The following is an 18,172-nucleotide window of genomic DNA, read 5'->3' on the forward strand; positions in this document are numbered from 1 at the left end:
CATCGGACCTTCTGATCACCACCAGTAGGCGGTAGGTGAAGTGTCTTGCCCAAGGACACAACGACCGAGACTGTCCGAGCCGGGGCTCGAACCGGCAACCTTCCAATTGCAAGGCGAACTCCCAACTCTTGAGCCACGATGTGAGATGTGTTTTAATCACATTTTCGTTTCTGTGCAGAAATGATCCAAAAGTTAACCAACTCTTGAATCGATCTTTATGGCATCTACAAAATTGAGCAGAGGCTTTTCAATCAGATTATCTGACATCCCTCAATGTTGTCTAAGCAGCTAATCTCCTGTTGCTTCTGTTCATCCTGTATCCTTGGGGAGTGAAAAGAGTATTGGATCACAGTGATAAGAAACTAATTCAGACTGAATCGGTGTGCTGGCTCATTCCTGACACAGATGTCATCCAAGAAGCCAAACCTGACAGTCGGTTTATCTCATACCTGCTGTGCTTTTTGTAAAAAAACAAATCTATATGATTATAGTTTAAAGTTACAAGATAAAGTCATTGATTGCTAATAAAATGTGGCATGATGTTCATCAAAGCTACCTCTGCTGGCGCCCTGTGGCATCTGGCGCTGAATTGTTGGCGAGTGATCCTTTGGGTTGTGTGGTTTACAAGGTTTCTAAAGAAGTTTCTCGAGAACGAATCCACAGTGCTCAAAAACTATGCCTCTATCAACCAGTCAGGTTGCGTTTTACAAGCTTTCCTGCCCAGACATATCATGAGTGTTATGGTCCTGAAACTGAGACCAAAATATGGAGTTTCATATCACACTTGAGCTGTTCCATTTCACAACAACCTTTGAGATAGTGCCTCTTATCATAAGTGTGGACACCATATGTATAAAGAATGTAACTATATGCTGCTGACAATCATGTCGTCACGTTGCCTGTGCTAAAAAGCCACGTGGGGCTGTGTTGGTTAAATCATGCTTTAAAGCATAAACTGGAAATGCACCAGAATAATGAGGTTTGTTTTTGTTGATGATCCAGTAAATGTTATTGTGACATCTGTTTGTTTTTTGTCCTCATTTCTTAAAATAATGAACCGAAGTGTGGGTAAAGTATTAACCAGATCTATGATTTGAAGAATAAGTGCACTCCCTAATATATGTAGTAAAGATGAGTATGTGAGCACCAAAGATTTACGTCACCATTTCAGTGACAAATGTTGAAATGCGTCCCATCTCCCCCTCTGTTCCCATGTTGTGTTGTTGATTAATGGACTGAATAGTTTTAGCAGAACATTAAGATGTCAAATGAAGTTCCCCTTTGACCTTTACGTATAAAATCACGCTCCTTCTAGGAAGTCTTGCTACTCGGTATCTTGGTAACGCCCCCCGGAGGTTATTTTGGGCAGTTATTTATTCCACTACACAACCACTTGCGTCAGTCCAGCAATACCATTGGCTGAGTATGTTTCCCTGCTTGGCTGTCTTAAAGAAGACAATGGCTCAGGAGAGGTGGGTGATTCAGCAATGCCCATGATCCAAAGTACACAAAAAGGAGGAAAGGAGGAATTGTAAAGTCCAAACGCTGATCTTAACCCAAACTGTAAATCTCTGGCATGTCCACCTAAAATTATGATGATCTGAAACAGGTTTTGAAGTGGTCTCAACAGCAGATACAGGAAGGGTTTGATGGATTGTTGCAGGATTACTAAATTCAAGAGTCCAGTCTTTGTGTGGTCTGATCCAGAAATCCTGGTTAATCCAAAAGCTCATAAATTTTTTGTAAGTGATAGAGTGACCAGATAGCACCGAAGCCACATACTTTGTAATTGTCTTTTAATATTTGTCATGACAAGCCAGGTTTTTAGTCGCATCAACAGGGGAAACTTAGAAATGTGGTTTAAGTTCAGTCAAATGCTAGTTTATTTGTTCAAATTAAGTCTCGCAAGCCAGCCGAAACACCTGAAGGTTATAAAGAGATTGAAAGAGGATGGGATGGAAAAGCAAGGCGTGGAAAGGGACACTCAGTTCTTGTGATTCCTTTCCATATTGGACGGAGATTTTATCAAGAAAAAGGTATGCACCAAAGTATTACAGCATGTTAGAAGGAAGATGGCAGATGCACTGTTAACAATTTTTGCAGGCTTTGATTAAAAATCTCTTTTTAGAAAAAGCTTGTTTGGATTATTTCTTATTTACCTTAATTTGTGCAATGGGATAAACGCTGTGTGCAGAGTTATTAGGCAAGTCATAATTCCCATGATTCACTTGATTGTGTAATACTCTCAATCCAAATTTTTTCCAAACTCCCATCCTTATTCTCAATTTTATGCCGTGTGTGTATATAAAACACAGATGACGTGGTATGTCGGTTTCTTGAACTATTTGGAAGCAGCTCAGCCTCCGAAATGTGTCCAAAGATCCTCATTTGGTCATTTTTGAGGCTTCTGCTGGCCAAACAGTGGGCTGCTTGAAAAACGAAAGGGAGAAAAATCTAAATGTGACCATTTTCATCACTGTGGACATGTTGTCAGCAGTAGTTTCTCCCCGTTCATTTTCCATAACACCTCTGAAATGTTCTTGGCCCATCAGCCTGTAAACAGTTGCCATGTTTGAGTAGTCTTTACTTTGGCATTTTGGCATTTAGTAGAGCTGAGGGACAACCAACAGAGTCAACAAAGTGCTCTGCAAAGCTGGTAATGGTGTGGGTGTGGAGCCCGACTCTCTGACAGCGGTTTCAGAAAGGATGCAATCCAAGTTGCAGTCAATAATGAACAACCGTTCACGCCCTCTCCATCTTACTCTACATCTTGTGCTGATCAGCCGCAGGAGCGTGTTCAGCAAAACACTCATTCTCACACGATGCACCGCAAAACACCACACCACTTGTAATGCCTTGTTTGTATTGTTCATTGTACTTTTTAGCTTTGGAATATTTAATTTAACATTTCACACTAAGAACTTTAGTTTTACTTCTTCTTTTTTTACATAGAGAGTTTACATTTTTATCGTTCATATTTTCTTTTTTCTGACCTTTTCCCAGTTTGCGGAGACATCCACGGGCAGTTCTTTGACCTGATGAAGCTGTTTGAAGTAGGAGGCTCACCAGCATCCACGCGCTACCTTTTCCTGGGGGACTACGTTGACAGAGGGTATTTCAGTATTGAAGTGAGTCTGTATATTTGTTTTTGTCCTCACCAGGGCCTAATCAAGTGTGACACACGCCATGTGTTCGGCTGAAGCTGTGTTTATTAATAGCTTTCTCTCAGCGTAGATCAAATCAGGCTGCAGATATTGTAGTGGTAATAGGCTTTTGTAATAATTTCAAATGTGGCTTGGAAAGCAAATGTCACAGTGAGGCTTGGAGTTATATAGAGAGAGATTTTAAAATAAAGCAATATACAGATATTTAATCTGGGGATTTGCCTATATGTGTATATGGCCTGAAATATTATTCTTTTATTAATAAAAGAATAATGTATCGGCGTGTGCCATGAGCACAAAATGCAGAACTACTTTTATTGTACCACTCTGTAAAAGTGACACGATGTGACTCGATGGTTTTATGCTTCCAGCCTTTTAGAAATATGACAAGCTAACAGTCTCCTGCTTTCTTTTGTTCTGCTTTGTTTCAGTGTGTGCTGTACTTGTGGGCCTTGAAGATCCTTTACCCCAAAACACTGTTTTTGCTGCGTGGGAATCACGAATGTCGACATTTAACAGAGTATTTCACATTTAAGCAGGAATGTAAGTAACGCTTGTGCACTTAATGTTTAACCTTTTGATATAAAGCGAGTTAGTCTCTGAAGCTCTGCACAGGGAGGGAGCAAATTGAGTTATCCTTGCTAAAAAGCTGTTTATTATTTGTGCAGTTCAGCCACTGACCTCAAACGTTCGCTTAAAAGCACACTCTGGCCCGTTACAGGATTCAGCCTTTATATTTGTACATGTCAAAACTATTTCTGTTGGACTCGGACGGGATGGGGGGGGAAAGCCCAACGAAACCCAACAAAAGGGAAGTTTTTGGAACTGCGGAAAGCCTTTCCGTCCGAGGCCAGTGAACGTCCCTGATGTATGAGAGCGCCGTTGTTTGACTTGGCATCTTCTGTTCTCCCTGCCCCGTTTCTCCCCATGACAGGTAGAATTAAGTATTCAGAGAGGGTGTATGACGCATGTATGGATGCCTTCGACTGCCTTCCCCTGGCTGCACTTATGAACCAGCAGTTCCTGTGTGTACACGGAGGACTATCTCCAGAAATCACAAATCTTGATGACATCAGGAAAGTATGTGTCCGATTTTTTTTTTTTTCCCCCTTAATTTTAATAAAGCTACAGTCCTGTGTTTTAGCATGCCATAACAACATTGCTTGCAATGAGTGAAGTTATTCCTCCGGATCTGTGTGCAGACGTGGACATGGTGGATTGTAAGCAGCAGTCTGGTCCTACCTCTGATTAAAAAATGTTGACGAGTCAGATCCAGCTTTCAGACTAATTCAATAATTCTAAATGGATTTTGTGGCTGCAATCAGAGGGCATGCATAATAGAATTTTCTCTATTGAAGTGTCCATCATGCTACCCATCCAGTAATCCACGAGCTTTTGTTGGAGAAAGAGCTACGCTTGCCTGAAAGCAAAGCCATTTATGTTCAGCGCTCGTAAAGAACGGCTGCCAGTTTTTGCAAGTTTTTTTCGGGCTTTTCCTTGAAAGATCCTTCCAGGTCCCGAAAGACACGTCACCCATATTGTGTTACCTCGAATGCCATTTAAAATCCCTTCAGCAGACATGTTACTTAATTACGATCATAGCTGCAGTCGCCAGCTCGGCTATCGCAGAAGAAGCAGTTTCTCCGCAGCAGTGTGACGACTCCGTGTGTCATATTTCCATTCGAACAGACTGACGGGAGTCTTGACTTTTTCCCTTTCCACAGCTAGACAGATTCAAAGAGCCCCCTGCATACGGTCCAATGTGTGATCTGCTGTGGTCCGACCCCCTGGAGGATTTTGGGAACGAGAAGAGCCAGGAGCACTTCACACACAACACAGTGCGAGGCTGTTCCTACTTCTACAGGTGAGTGTGTTCTGCGTTGATTCACAGTCATGTGATTTATTTATTTGTTTGTTTTTAAGACAATGTGTGTGTGTGTGTTTGTTTTCTTTTTGGATTCCAAGTAGCTGTCAGAAGGAAAGCAGCTTTAGTTTACAGAGTGACATTCATCTGCAAGCCAACATTGTTTTTGTTGGGCAATCGGAATTAAAAACAAGATGTTGTTGCCGGTATTTTAGAAACTTTCGGTGCTCTTATTCCGCTTAGTAAAACTAAATAACCTGATTAGTTTTACTTTGTGTTTTTTTTTCTCTAAACAAAATATTTGAACTTGGAGGGGTGAAGGAGGGGAAGAAGAGTTAATAACTTCTCTCCTCCCATCTCACAGTGCTCACGCCTCTGCAACGTCTCAGCTGTGAGACGGTTGTTAGAGCGCGCTGTGCAATTGAGAAATCACAAAGACTCCTCCCTAGACTGTCGCCAGTATTTATGTAACCCACATTACCTTCAATTGAGCTGAGTAACTGAACGAACTGAGGAAATGCTCGGAGCGAGCGGCTCGCGCTGTCACAAAATGTAATGAACTGGCACATTACCACGAGGCACAGTGCCGCTTCTAAATGCGCTCGGCACTCCCTCCACTCATTACGGCCTGAGTGATGCTTGCTTCGCCCCGGCGTGCCTCTGGCGAGCAGCAGAAGTCGTTGGAGATGTCCCCAGGCTCCTAATAAACATTTTCTCATTTTCTTTTTTTTTTCCCAGGTGTTTCATAACTATTTACTTAATAGTATTTTAATGCCCATGATGCTCAGAGAATGAGTGAGTCTCGATATTGCAGATCAACAAGTGGTTCTGCGTTAAAAGATTATTTTGCCCACGCGTGTCGTCACTTATGTCACTTAACTGACCAAAAATGAGATGAGATGAGATGAGATAGCCTTTATTTGTCAGTTGCAGGTCTTTTGCCCACAACCGAGATGACAGACCTTGCCGACCGTACATACAATACACAAACATCACATTGGGGAGACAGGTCAGGCTAGGTAGCGAGGAAAAAAACATCGAAATGTGTAACACAAAAGGATAATACAGGAATGCACAGATATCAACACACCATAGCACAATAAACACAGACAAGCAACATGGGAAAAATGTAAGCTCTGTGGCCTTTTTGCCTCATCGACAGATTCGATCACATGTTTGTGTTGTATCAGCATCCCAGTTAACCTTCTGCCACATCGGTCAGAATTCCTCTGGAGTCTTTCTTTCATCGTTGTCCCCCCGACTCCATCTGCCCAGGGGATTGCTGCTAATTGGCATCACATTGAGTTTCAGGATTTATGAGACGGTTTTAGCCAGACCGAGAGAAAGCCATTCCTCAATACTCCTCCCCAAACCTATCGCTTCTTTATCCCCCCCACACCATCGCCGCAGGCACGCTCGTAACACTTTTACAAACGCTATTCAGGCGTGAAATTGCACATGTTTGAGATATGGCTGCTTTTTACAAACGCCTCCACTCGGTAGTGTGTATGAATAAGCCTACAGTGGATGTTTAAAAAAAAACAAAAAAACATCTGTAATCAGTTCATATAAACAACTTTAAAGCTTTAATTTTAACCTAGCGAACGAGCAAAGTTCCTCTTGGATCGCACGTGGCGAAGTAATTTCTTGTACATCTCTTCTTGTTGTCCAAGGAGCACATTAACATCTGTGCCCCGTTGTTGGACAGATGGGAGACGATCTAATCTCAGAACGCAAACTGCCAAAAGACAAATTAGGCCAAAATGTGTCTTGACTACCAAACAGCAGCATATGGCACGCATCTACATCTGCTGGAGGAAATCAAGTGAGAAATCAAACATTTATTTCTAATTTCTCGTCCCCTGTAAAGAAAAACAAACTCATTGTGTCGTTAATTCCTTCATGGCATCTGCTCTCTCCTTTCACATGACTCCCAGCAGAACGCACGGGTTCTTGTGTCTACATGCACCGCGATTGTTGATAGATTTCTCCTAATGCCTTCACTTTTAATAATTAATCTCTTCAGCCAGCGTGGAGTAAGACATCCGAAAAAACAGCCAGTCAGATTAACGCTTGCTTGTATAAATTTGCTTGATAATGACCGTGTCCCAGAAGGACTGTACAATAGGAAATGCAAATGTAAAGCTGCAAAACACTTCTCTGCAGATCACACTTGAACAGAACTCCACAACAGCTTATCAGAGCCATTATGAAACCTCAGCGGTGCTTTGCGTTGATTATAGAGAAGTCTAAAAAGCTATTTTAAAATCAGCAGGTTTCGTCGTGCAGCAGTTGCTGAGGAAAATGTCTCGTTTGGTTTTGATTGCAGCGTGTGGGTGGTGTTCATTGTCGAGCAGAGGTGTCGAGCTAGGATTAAAGAACCTAGTTTAAAATCCAGCCTGTATTTTATTCAAGAACTTAATTTTACTTCGGTGAATCAAAGAGATTTGAGCATTCAGGGGTGTTCATTTCTTGGTGCACTTTTGTGTTTTTAACTTCTGGGTTGAATAAAAAGGGAGAAAAACTAATTGGTATGTAGAGACGGGCCCAGAGAGATGGGGATTTGAAGCAGACTGACTAAGTAACTGAATTGTAGCAATGATTTTTAAAAAATGAGAAGGATGTTGTAACCCAGAGTAGAAGAAGAAGCGGACAGCTGTTGCGCAGCGCCTGGGGACCAGCTCCAGATGTAAGCCTCGGTCAAGGGCGCGACGACAGAACATCCAGCCTAGTTTTTGATGGCAGGGGAAGCTGGAGCTCCACACAAAAGGGCCCTGTCCTTTTAACATCACGAATGATATTTCAAATGCTCTCATTTAATTAACTTCTGCGGCTCGCACAGGGCTGTAAAGTGCCTCGAAATTTCATCTGCATCGCCGCAAGATGCCAGGGGAGGAGAGGAAAAAAGAGAAACCTCTTGAATTTCGCCCCTGTTACTGTCGAATAAATCCTCCCACACTGAAGCGTTTCACATGTTGCGCGTCGGTGCCACTCATTTATTGCGAGTTGTCACTCACTTTGCGAATCGTGGGTTTCTTTGAAATGAACAAAACCTCGGCGTCCACTGGGGTTTTATTTTATTTATTTAATTTTTATTCACGCGGGGTTGAAGCATCTCTCAAATGTTTGATGGGAAGGCTGTTTTTCAAGAAAACCTATAATGAGATCATTGTTTTTGTTCTTTTTTTTCTTAAAAAAATAAATAATCTCGAGGAAAGGATAACTAGTGGAAGCTGGCGCTGCAGGATGGCAAACTGCAGAGAAGATCTCTGAAGCCTTATTGTACTGCAGTATGCTGGCAGTAAGGGTTTTAGTCATGCTGCTCACAAACTGAAAAGATAAGCTCAGGCATGAAACAATGCCCTGCTTTTATTCCTTAAAGTATTTCGCCGTGTGTCACTCCGTAAAATAAAATCCAGCATTTGAAAATGGTCTCACTCCTCTTATGTTCTGAACCTTTTTTGAGAAATTAATTGCATTATTGGTGATTATTTGAGCTATGAGTTATCATTCCTTCGCTCGGGAAGTGAAAGAGCCTGCTTTAAATTTCAGGTTAGATGTTACGATCACCTTTAAAGGCTTTCATAATAATCTTGATGTATTTTTATTCAGTGTGCGGCTGGTTTTAGAGCTTGGCCACTGTTTCCCTGGGCACAATCAATAAAGAGCCATGACTTATTTGGTTTTTCTATTGATTGTCCTTTCTTGGTCTTTTCTTGACATGTGAGTAAACTAAATACCTCTTTTATTCAACAGCTACCCTGCAGTCTGTGACTTTCTACAACACAATAACTTATTATCTATCATCCGGGCCCATGAAGCACAGGATGCTGGGTGAGTGCTGTGGTGTTTTGTCTTTTCCCATCCCACTGTCACACAGCAGAGCGATTCAGACTGGGGTATTAAATGAAAAGCCTTCCCCCTGGTACCTAGGGGTTTGATCCAGTCTGTCTGGGAGCAAGTTCAGGGCAGCCTGATCTTTGAGAGGAGCCACGTTAATCCAAGAAATGAAAAAGAAACCTCCGTGAGGAGCGAGCTGGCCAGATGTGAAGCGACAGGAATGATTCACGCAGCTCGTGGTGCGGTTTAAAAAGTGTTGTGCATTTTACATTAAGCCACCTTTACAATTTTAACTACCCAGCAACTTCTTTTGGCACAACAGGAGGTGTGATAAGCATTTCATCAGGATTTCTACAAAAATAAAGCCTCTTTGAAATGTTTTTGTTTTTTTAACACTGCCAGGTGGGTGGATGTGTCAAGCCAATCTTCCTCTAAGCAAGGTTAAGACAGTGGGAGGCACAGCAGCAAAGTTGTTTACCATTGCACTCCCACTGGGTGGTCACATGGGACACCTTGGCCCTCGGTTGAGATAGCTGCCCCAAGACACCTCAGACCACACATCATTAAGTTAATGGCTCCCATTTAGACTTAATTTGCAATCCCCAGTGAATATGCAGATATGTTTTCATGTCTGCAGTCTGTGGTCTAATAAATCGTCTAGGCTAGAACATGAAGCTTTAGTCCATTCCAGATATAAATACGTAGCATTCCCCATCATCAGTCGCTGTAAGTTGCATCAGACTACTCAGAACTTGGGACTTTAGCAAAGGGATTTACTCTCTGGAGGTGAAATATTAGGCAATAAAAATTATCACTACTAATCAATCTCAAGGGTCAAATGCAGTTGAGTAATTCATGAATGAATAGTTGAAATGTTAACTGATGCTTCTCCCTGGAACTTCACAGATACCGCATGTACAGAAAGAGTCAGACCACTGGCTTCCCGTCCCTTATCACCATCTTCTCAGCACCTAACTATCTAGATGTCTACAACAACAAAGGTAAGAGCGTGGGATTTGTCGTAATCAGTCTTCTGTGGCTTGTAGCTTTTGAATACTAGATTGTGACATATCGTTTTATGACTTGCCTAAGGCGACATAATATTCACTGTCAAGTCGATCCAGGCTGTAGAGTTGTTAGTGTCAGATTTGTTAAAGATAAATGACAGCACTGTGACGTCTCAAAATGCTTCGAAATCACTGCAGGATGATTGTGGATATAACTAATAATATTATGATTTTTGGGGAGGTGATTTGTGAAGATTTGCTCTACATTCATAAACTGTATAAAAAGACAGACGCAGCTTCTATATCTGATAGGGCTGCCACAAAAGATTATTTTGATAGTCGACTAGTCACCGATTATTTTTGCGATTAGTCAACTAATCAGATCATGGATCCATTGGACGTAAAACGTACAGCTTATTGCACCAGCACCACTGGAGCGTCTCACATTTCTGATAATCAGCTGTCTGCTTGACGTTTATTCAGCTGTGTAAAAACTATAACTTTAATCTCAGCCAAACCGATTTACTCAGGAACAAATAAAATACTGAAAAAAGACAAACAATAACATTTTTAAGTTATCTAAGTGACTTATATATCATGGTTAACCTGAGTAGCGAAAGACGGCGGTGGGTTTGAAAACGATTAGCCGGGAGTCCGGTGCTCTCACGGGCTCTGGTGAGCCTAGCCCCCGGCTAGCTATCGAGCTAGTGGGTAACAGACATCTCCGAAAACGTCGGAGCGCTTTTGAAAATCTGTGGTGTCTTGATAAACCAAGCAGATATTTGAGGTTTACACAGTTACATTCTCGCCTGAAAATATGTTAAACGTTTATTTTGTGACCCAGAAAGAGTAATAAGAGTAATATTAAAACTAACTAGCTGCCGCCATTGTTGGAAACTGAGCAGGGCCGCGCTAAGAATTCTGGGATAGGTTGGGCCACAAAGCGACCCATCCTTCAAATCTGGGGAAATGAAGGGCGCGTTTGTCGGAGTCTTCGAATTTGGACAGTTTTTGACGTGTTGCTGTAAAGAAATCGGCCTACAAATGCGGGCACAGGAGGATGCGGTTCCTGAATTTGGACACAGCTACGATACCGGACACCGCTTCTTCTTCTTCGAGGTTTAACGGCAGCTGGCATCCTCGTACATGCAGTGCTGCCATCTTCTGTTTCAGTCCGTTATTACACTCTTAAATCCTACTACTTATTCCTGCGTCTTTTGAGATCTTACAAAGCTTCAAACGATGCTTCGACTATTAAATTAGTCGTCGACAATTTTAATAGTCGACGTAATCGTGACTAGTCAACTTACCTTAGAGGTTTTTCTGAAATGAGTGGTTTATGTCCTATTTCAGGTCTACTTTTAGTTTGTGAGGGTGGTCTTTGCCTATGTGGCCACCCTTGGAAAAACCCAGAAGCTATTCTAGTGGTCATCTCACGACATCTATATTGATATATATTCCAATAGAGAACTACTCTTCATTGGGTCAGTGGTGTACACAAAAGTTGGTTTGCACTGTTTTTCCTGTGCAACATTGATTTTAGTCTGGTAGTTTTGGGGAGGGAGCTGGTGTGAAGTGGCCTGGTGCCGCATCACTTGGCACCTAGTGACGAACGATGCTGTGCTGCGGTGCCCGCGCTGAGATGGGCTCGCCTTTGTGCTGTGAGTCAGCACTTTTCCCCGAGAGAACAGACAGTATCTGCTTTAACTGTGGGGGCACGTTTGGAATGGTGACATCGGTGGGAAAACCACAGGAAATGGGAAGGAAAGAGTGATGGGGGCTAGTTCGTGCTGTTCTGCAATGCCTCTCTTGATGAAATGCCATATCACCGCAGTGGTTATTACACATGGAAGTGAGGGCTTTCCTATTTGCAGGTGTGTGCCATCTTTGATGAGACATTAGGTTACGTTTGTTTACTTTTTTGGAGCTGCCTCCTTCCCTACACAGTAAAGATGGTGAAGAAGTGTGGCACTGTGCCTTTGTTTATTATTAGAAACCTATTTGTTCCATGCCAACTAATCTTCCTAGGACTCGCAGTCAACACAGCACAATCCAAACAAACAAAGTGATGAGAAGCACGTGTTTGGGTTTTTGTTTTGTTTTGTTTTTTAAGTTCTGGTAACCAATTGCCCGGAGAATCGTTTAGTCTTCTGGAGATCATAACAGAACAGCCGAAATATCAATTTTTCTTCCCGATTTTGTCTCAACGCTTCTTTTAGATGTAGCTGGTGGATGTTCAGCTGATTAAAATACTACCCAGGGCATTGGTGGTTATCAGACAGAAAAGATTGCTTTGTGTTGTTTCAGAACTGACTTCATTTAGACATAAAAATATATCTTCCCCCAGAGTACATGCTTTAAAAAAATAAAATAAAATAAAATACAATTTCTCAACATTTACTCTCCGTTGCAAAACGATGCACACTTTTTGACTAAATCCATTTTCTTAATGTAGCTACAAGCAGTAATGAAGGCAGCCGTGCAGTTCAGTAGAGCAAAGTCGCGATGGAAATGTGATCTAATCATGTTAAAAGCTGAGCAGTAAGCACTGATATAAAAAAAAATGCTTTTTTGCTCATTACAGAAAGTTAACAGACACAAGAATTACTTATATTTATTAGGTTAAATCCATTTTTTTGCAACTTGCTGGTTTTTATTTAGTTTTTTACAATTATTTTTGTGTTTTTTCAAAATGTAAGGATACATTTCGCTTGGTTGTAACAAACACTTTCTAAATTTTCAGTACAACAACTAATGTGATGCTTGGCCATCTGTGTTAATTTTAGTAAAAATGTTTCCTCCTTAAAAAATAAAATAAAAATGAATTGTGACCTTTCAGTCTTCAGTGGGTGTAAACCAGTTTAACAGTCTGTGTCGTGAAGTTTTCTGCTTGATCTCAGGAATCTTACAGTGTTTCGTATCTAAAAACTGGCCCTCGGCTGTTGTTCAGAAGTCTCTATATAAACACTCTTCTAACCTCCACCTCTGATGGTGTTGGATGGAGACCTGGATAAATTAAGGGACGGTTACAAATCACTGTCGGGTTTTTAAAACTTCACAAATATGAGTAGGGAAAGGGACACAAGAATAAAACACTCCAACTTAAAGGCTCTGAGATTTCATATCAACACTAAAGCAAATTACTTTGCTCCTATTCACTTGGCATCCACTTGACAATTACACAAGTCCGTGAAACGAACCCACATTCCTGTTGATGCTCTTAACGAGTGCTGTGGGTGGGGTTCTTTGGTAGAAGTAAAGACCCTGTAATGAATTGCTGTGCTCTTAGCTTCATGCTGGAGCTCCACGCACACTGAGCAATGGCCCTGTGATTGATGGCCAAACGAGTGGGCGCATAAATTTTAAAGAGGAGGGAGGAGGCATCGGCAGCTCCCATCAATCCCGCGTTAGGGGGTGGAAGGATTAACCAATGATACCTCTCCACGTGGGGGTAAAAAAGAAGAGAAGTGCACCTCCTATCAGAGAGGTGGAAGATATCTGAAGCAACACAAACTGACTCCTTTCCCAAAAGTAGACTGAACTCACTTGAAGGCTAGTTAGACTGACGAACACATGAATTAGGACGTAATTCTATAAATTCCAGCTTTAGATGCCACCCCAGCCCTCAGTCCTCCTTTTTTCATTGAGTGTCAGATGCTGACCAGCTGTCCATCACTGCTCTGACCCCTTCAACCCTTCAGTAAAAAGTGACACAGGCAGTTGCGACATGGCAGAGGGAGGCTGTGTGAAATGAAAACTCAGCAGCAGTGATTTTGCAGTTTTCACTGTTTGATCTTTCTCGGTTTGGCTCCAGAAGCGACTGCAGTGGGGGGAGAGAGTGATGGAGTAGGGTAGAGGAGGTGGGTGTAGTTGGCAGTTGTACACTTGTGCTTTTGTATTAATGGAGTGCTTTGTGCTGCATCATTATTGACTGGTCCAGAAAATCAGCAACTAAGCCCGAATGGTTATGTTTCTTAGATTGAAGTAAAGCTAAGCGACAGCGGTGCTGCACGAGCTGTTTACATGAAACATTTAATTCGTCCACGACGACAGTTAAAGGTTGTTTGATCCATCTCGCTCGTGTCTCTTTCCTTCCTTCCTGTTTTCCTTTCAATTAAACAGAAAGTACCTGTTGACATCCCTTTGCAATTAATTACATACAATGCAAACTGGAAAGTAGGACAATGAGTGGTAACATCAGCAGATGTATTGTATTGTAGGGCAGTTCAGTTCATGCATGATTAGAGCCAAAGTGGAGCAGATCCAGTATGGCTCCAGTTCGCCGAGACGTCGCACATCGTGAGGACACACTGTGATACAGCAAATGCTCTTATTCATTTCTTAAAGTTCAAATCATTCGTGAGTTCTTCAGCTGTACACGGACAGCACAGACCAATTACGCAGCAGCCACTTTAATATGAAATGTTAGGCGGACATTGCAAAGGTTATTGAGCCTCAGTTGTTTGTGATTAGTACCGCCTCTTTCCCCACCATCTCATACCAAAATGACTGCTCTAAAATCTTTTCAGTCCCTGCAGTCCACGCGTGTGGCGTCAGCTTCTAAATGGCTGGTGTGAAAAGCTAACCCAGTGCAACTTTATACGCGAGGCATTAAAGGCAAATATGTAGTCGGCACCGAGTGTCGGAAGGACAGCGGGAATCTCCCCCTGGTCTCAAAGCAGATTTAACAGTCTTCGTTGCCAGGGAAACCGGCTGGAGGCACTCCCTTATGAATAATGAATGAGCAGGCGTCTCTCTGCAATATCTGTGTTACCGTTGCAGCAGGCTTGGCCTCAGCTGCCCTGTTATCCGCCGTCGGAGCAGCAGAGCCCTCTAGTGGCTGTCATGCAGCATGCTCTGGCCGTGGACACAGAACTCTCAGCTGGTCCGTGCAAGCTTAAGTGACTTCCATCGTATGAAAAAGCTGCATATAATTGTGTTTTGCAGTGATGAGGAAAATAAAGTGCTTTAATGTCACCCTCATCTGCCCTGACAATACAGATGAGGGCACTGAATACATATTTGTCTCTAATGCCGCTTATATTTGAAAAAAAAAAAAGGGGGGGGGGGGAAAAAGCCTGAACAAGTGTGTTTGTTTGGTACGAGGCAGGTTGCTGGGTGTCTCTGTTCCTTTAAAAGGAATCTGATTTGAAGGAGCGACAACAGGCGAGCTGACCTTCTCCCCCGCGCTGCTTTTTTCCCTTTGGGCTTCCATGGCTGTATTCAATCAAGTGCCTCAACGATGTTTATGCAGTATGTGATGTTTATGCAATGGCTGCCCACGTGTGCGATTGCTTTCATGCACGCCAACGCGCAGGGATAAACACCCACAGCTCCGTCTGAGTGGAGCGTGTCGTAGCAATGCAGCGCTGTTCTTATTCGAGCGGGTAGTAGTGTTTTGCTGATATTGATAATAATCCTGCATTAATTATACAAGCGTATGGATGTTCCCCTGCAGGAAAGTTTTCTGTTTGTATTGTGTTGCCTGGCACTTATGAGTGTTTAAGCATTACTTGAGCACCACTTTCAGTGCATACTACACACACACACACATTTGTATCAGAATGCTTACTGACCTGAATTGTGTTGTTCCTGAGGTAAAGCTGCCTGGATGCCAGGTTTGATGACTTGCTATTCTTGAATCTGAGAGGGGCTCAGGCAGGAAAGTCCCCCATGGTGACCCTGCCACAGTATCTGCTTTCCTCAGATCTGGGCCACCAGACTGGCCTTGTGTATTAGAGAATCTGAGGCTGCTATATACAGCATGGATATATTTATGTTTGGCAGCTCTCATGTTTTCCTCCACACCCACGTTAACACTGTCTAATCATGGGTGAGGTCGCACAGGGCACACTGTGTGGCCAGTGTTTGAGAGCTGGTTTCTGTGTGCGTGGAGATCACGATTATAATGAGACATTTAGTAAAATAAACTGAGAAATATACTGTAAAATATACCAAAATATGGCACAAGCAGAAATGTATACTGGTGAAATGCTGTGTCTTCTTTTTAATACCTTTACCTGACAAGTTCATAAGGAGTGACACATACATGCCAGCTGTGTAATCCTTTTTGGAAAAGCAGGTCTTGTCAAGCAGGCTTAAGTTAAAGACCCAACACACAGCATGTTTGTGCTTTTATTCTGCTGCTTTTTCTCCACCCTTACTGTGAACACCAGTTACCACACCCACTCAAGTCTCTCCTCTTAAATTATTCATCTGAGTAATTGAAAACCACTGTGTATGGATTTTTTTTTAAGGCAAATGTAGATTTTTGTAAATATTCTCATCTTAAATAAGAAAAAAATAACATGTGGGTAACTTATGAGTTCATATATCGATTGCCTAGAAACTAAGAATACATACTTTCATTACAATAATGATCATTATTGTGTCTAGTACCTTACTTTTCCATCTATTCCTTCCTTTCCTCCTCGCCAGGAACTGCTTTTCTGTTAACCAGTGAAACGTGCTCGCCCTCATGAGCCCAAATGTTCCAGAGCATCGATTTTTATTTTCTCCAAACAGCAGGTTACCTTCGTTTAGATGCTTGTGCAGTTTGCTAACTTTGATTTGCAGAAATCAGTTTGTACTTTTGCATTTAAATGAGTCCTTCTGTCAAAGTGAGAGATTGGCACATGCTGACTGTGTAGATATCACCTTAAAGTGGCAAAAAAAATATCCGCCTTTTAGTCTTTGTGTAGGTATTTTGTTCTAAACCGTTTTATTCACCATCATCTCCAGAAGTTGACTGACAGCATTTGACAAAATGTTGAGCGACGTCCAGGTTTCGGTGTGGACGTGGACGACAGTTTTGTCCACCTTTTCCTTTTTTCTTTTCGGGCAAATGGTACTCTGTAGTTATCAGTGGTTTTGCTGAATCACACCTCCGCACAGCACCTGCAGCTAATGAATCATTAACCAGGAACAGTAAGCGACTTTCAACATTGAATCCCACATCAAGTGTTTCATAATGCGACTGAATTAATTTGTTGTTTTAGGTTTTTAAAGAAGAAATGTTAAGGCCAGTCCCGAAATGCTTTCTTACTTCAACTAAAGGGGGGGGGGGGTTACTTGTGAAGAATGCATCACTATTCTTCCAGCGATTGCTTGGATGTTTGTTTCTTCTGTGTGTATACCATTAGCTCTTCAGCTGAGTACTTTGAGGGCTATTCTCCTCCGACCAAGTGTAAGAGCCATCATGACAGTGAAGGCTGTAAGTGGTGGTTGGGAACAGGATAGAATCTAATAATGGACCTGGACCACAGCCTCTTTATCGACATAAATCCCAAATGTGTCATAAAGTCATAAATCAAAACCTCCATTATAGGCTTGGGTGGTATCTCTTTTTTCATACTTTGCTGACATTTCATAGGAGTATATTATATTTGTTGGGTGAAGTAACCACAACTTTCTTGAGGCAGATGGTACACGCAGCTTTGCCCTTGCTGGCGGACAGATTTTTATCAACAGGATTAAATAATAATAATCTAAATTGGGGTTTTTTTTTTCTGTCTTTCACAGCTCGCTGAGCTCAGCTGCCTTGTTCCACCAGTAGAGACTGAGCTCTGTGCACTGCAATCTATGACCTAGGGCTGTGCGATATAACCAAAATCTCATATCCCGATATAAAACATCTCTATATAAACTATATAAATCACAAAAATGTAACATTTTCTGTAAATTCTGTGAATCTCGGGCAGCTCGACTTGTGTAAACTATTTCCAGCTGGGCGTCGTGTACCTGGAGTCAAGTGTTTTAACCGATGCATGAAACAAGACATTTTTAGTCATAAATTGTAACGGCCATCGTTTTCTTTGTATTTATTACACGGCGTGCTGCGGGGAAAAGCCTGTTCTAACGTTTGAGTCTAAGGTTTATTTTTTAGCACCTGACAGCTCTTCTTTACTTCTCATCCGTAAATAATCTGCTCTTTCACGTGATGCAGTTTATTTTGAAAAGTCTCAACAGGATCTTGAGCTTTATTGTGAAAGGTTTATGTGGAATATAAACAAGCGGACACGCGATGCTATTACCGTCGTTGTTGCTAACAACAATTCATAAAAACAGGCGCTTGTCCGTCCGTAGTGTGGTTATATTAAATATAAGAGAAAGAGAAAACTTTAAGAAATTAATATAGCCACTACAGTGACCATCAAAACGATGAAAAATATTGCCGTAAACAGTTTATTTTGCGACACCACGAAACAAACGATAGCGTAAAATGAATCGAATCGAATTTTTATATCGTCATCCGATATATATCGTTATATCGAACAGCCCTACCATGACCCCAATAC

General features: G+C 41.9%; 1 protein-coding gene across 4 annotated transcripts in view; it reads left to right on the forward strand.

Moving 5' to 3' along the window:
- The window catches only part of LOC102788851 (protein phosphatase 3 catalytic subunit alpha), a 71,679-nt gene that overhangs the window by 37,110 nt on the left and 16,397 nt on the right, over positions 1-18,172 (forward strand). For all 4 annotated transcript variants that reach the window (XM_087837647.1, XM_087837649.1, XM_087837648.1 and 1 more), the window contains exons 3-8: positions 3,004-3,128; positions 3,596-3,707; positions 4,099-4,244; positions 4,889-5,028; positions 8,785-8,862; positions 9,775-9,869. In XM_087837647.1, the coding sequence (XP_087693773.1) occupies positions 3,004-3,128; positions 3,596-3,707; positions 4,099-4,244; positions 4,889-5,028; positions 8,785-8,862; positions 9,775-9,869 (696 nt within the window). The remainder of the gene's footprint in view (positions 1-3,003; positions 3,129-3,595; positions 3,708-4,098; positions 4,245-4,888; positions 5,029-8,784; positions 8,863-9,774; positions 9,870-18,172) is intronic.

Source organism: Neolamprologus brichardi, chromosome 3 (assembly GCF_056152115.1).
Source record: "Neolamprologus brichardi isolate AB-2024 chromosome 3, ASM5615211v1, whole genome shotgun sequence".
In the NCBI taxonomy this organism is placed as follows: domain Eukaryota; kingdom Metazoa; phylum Chordata; class Actinopteri; order Cichliformes; family Cichlidae; genus Neolamprologus; species Neolamprologus brichardi.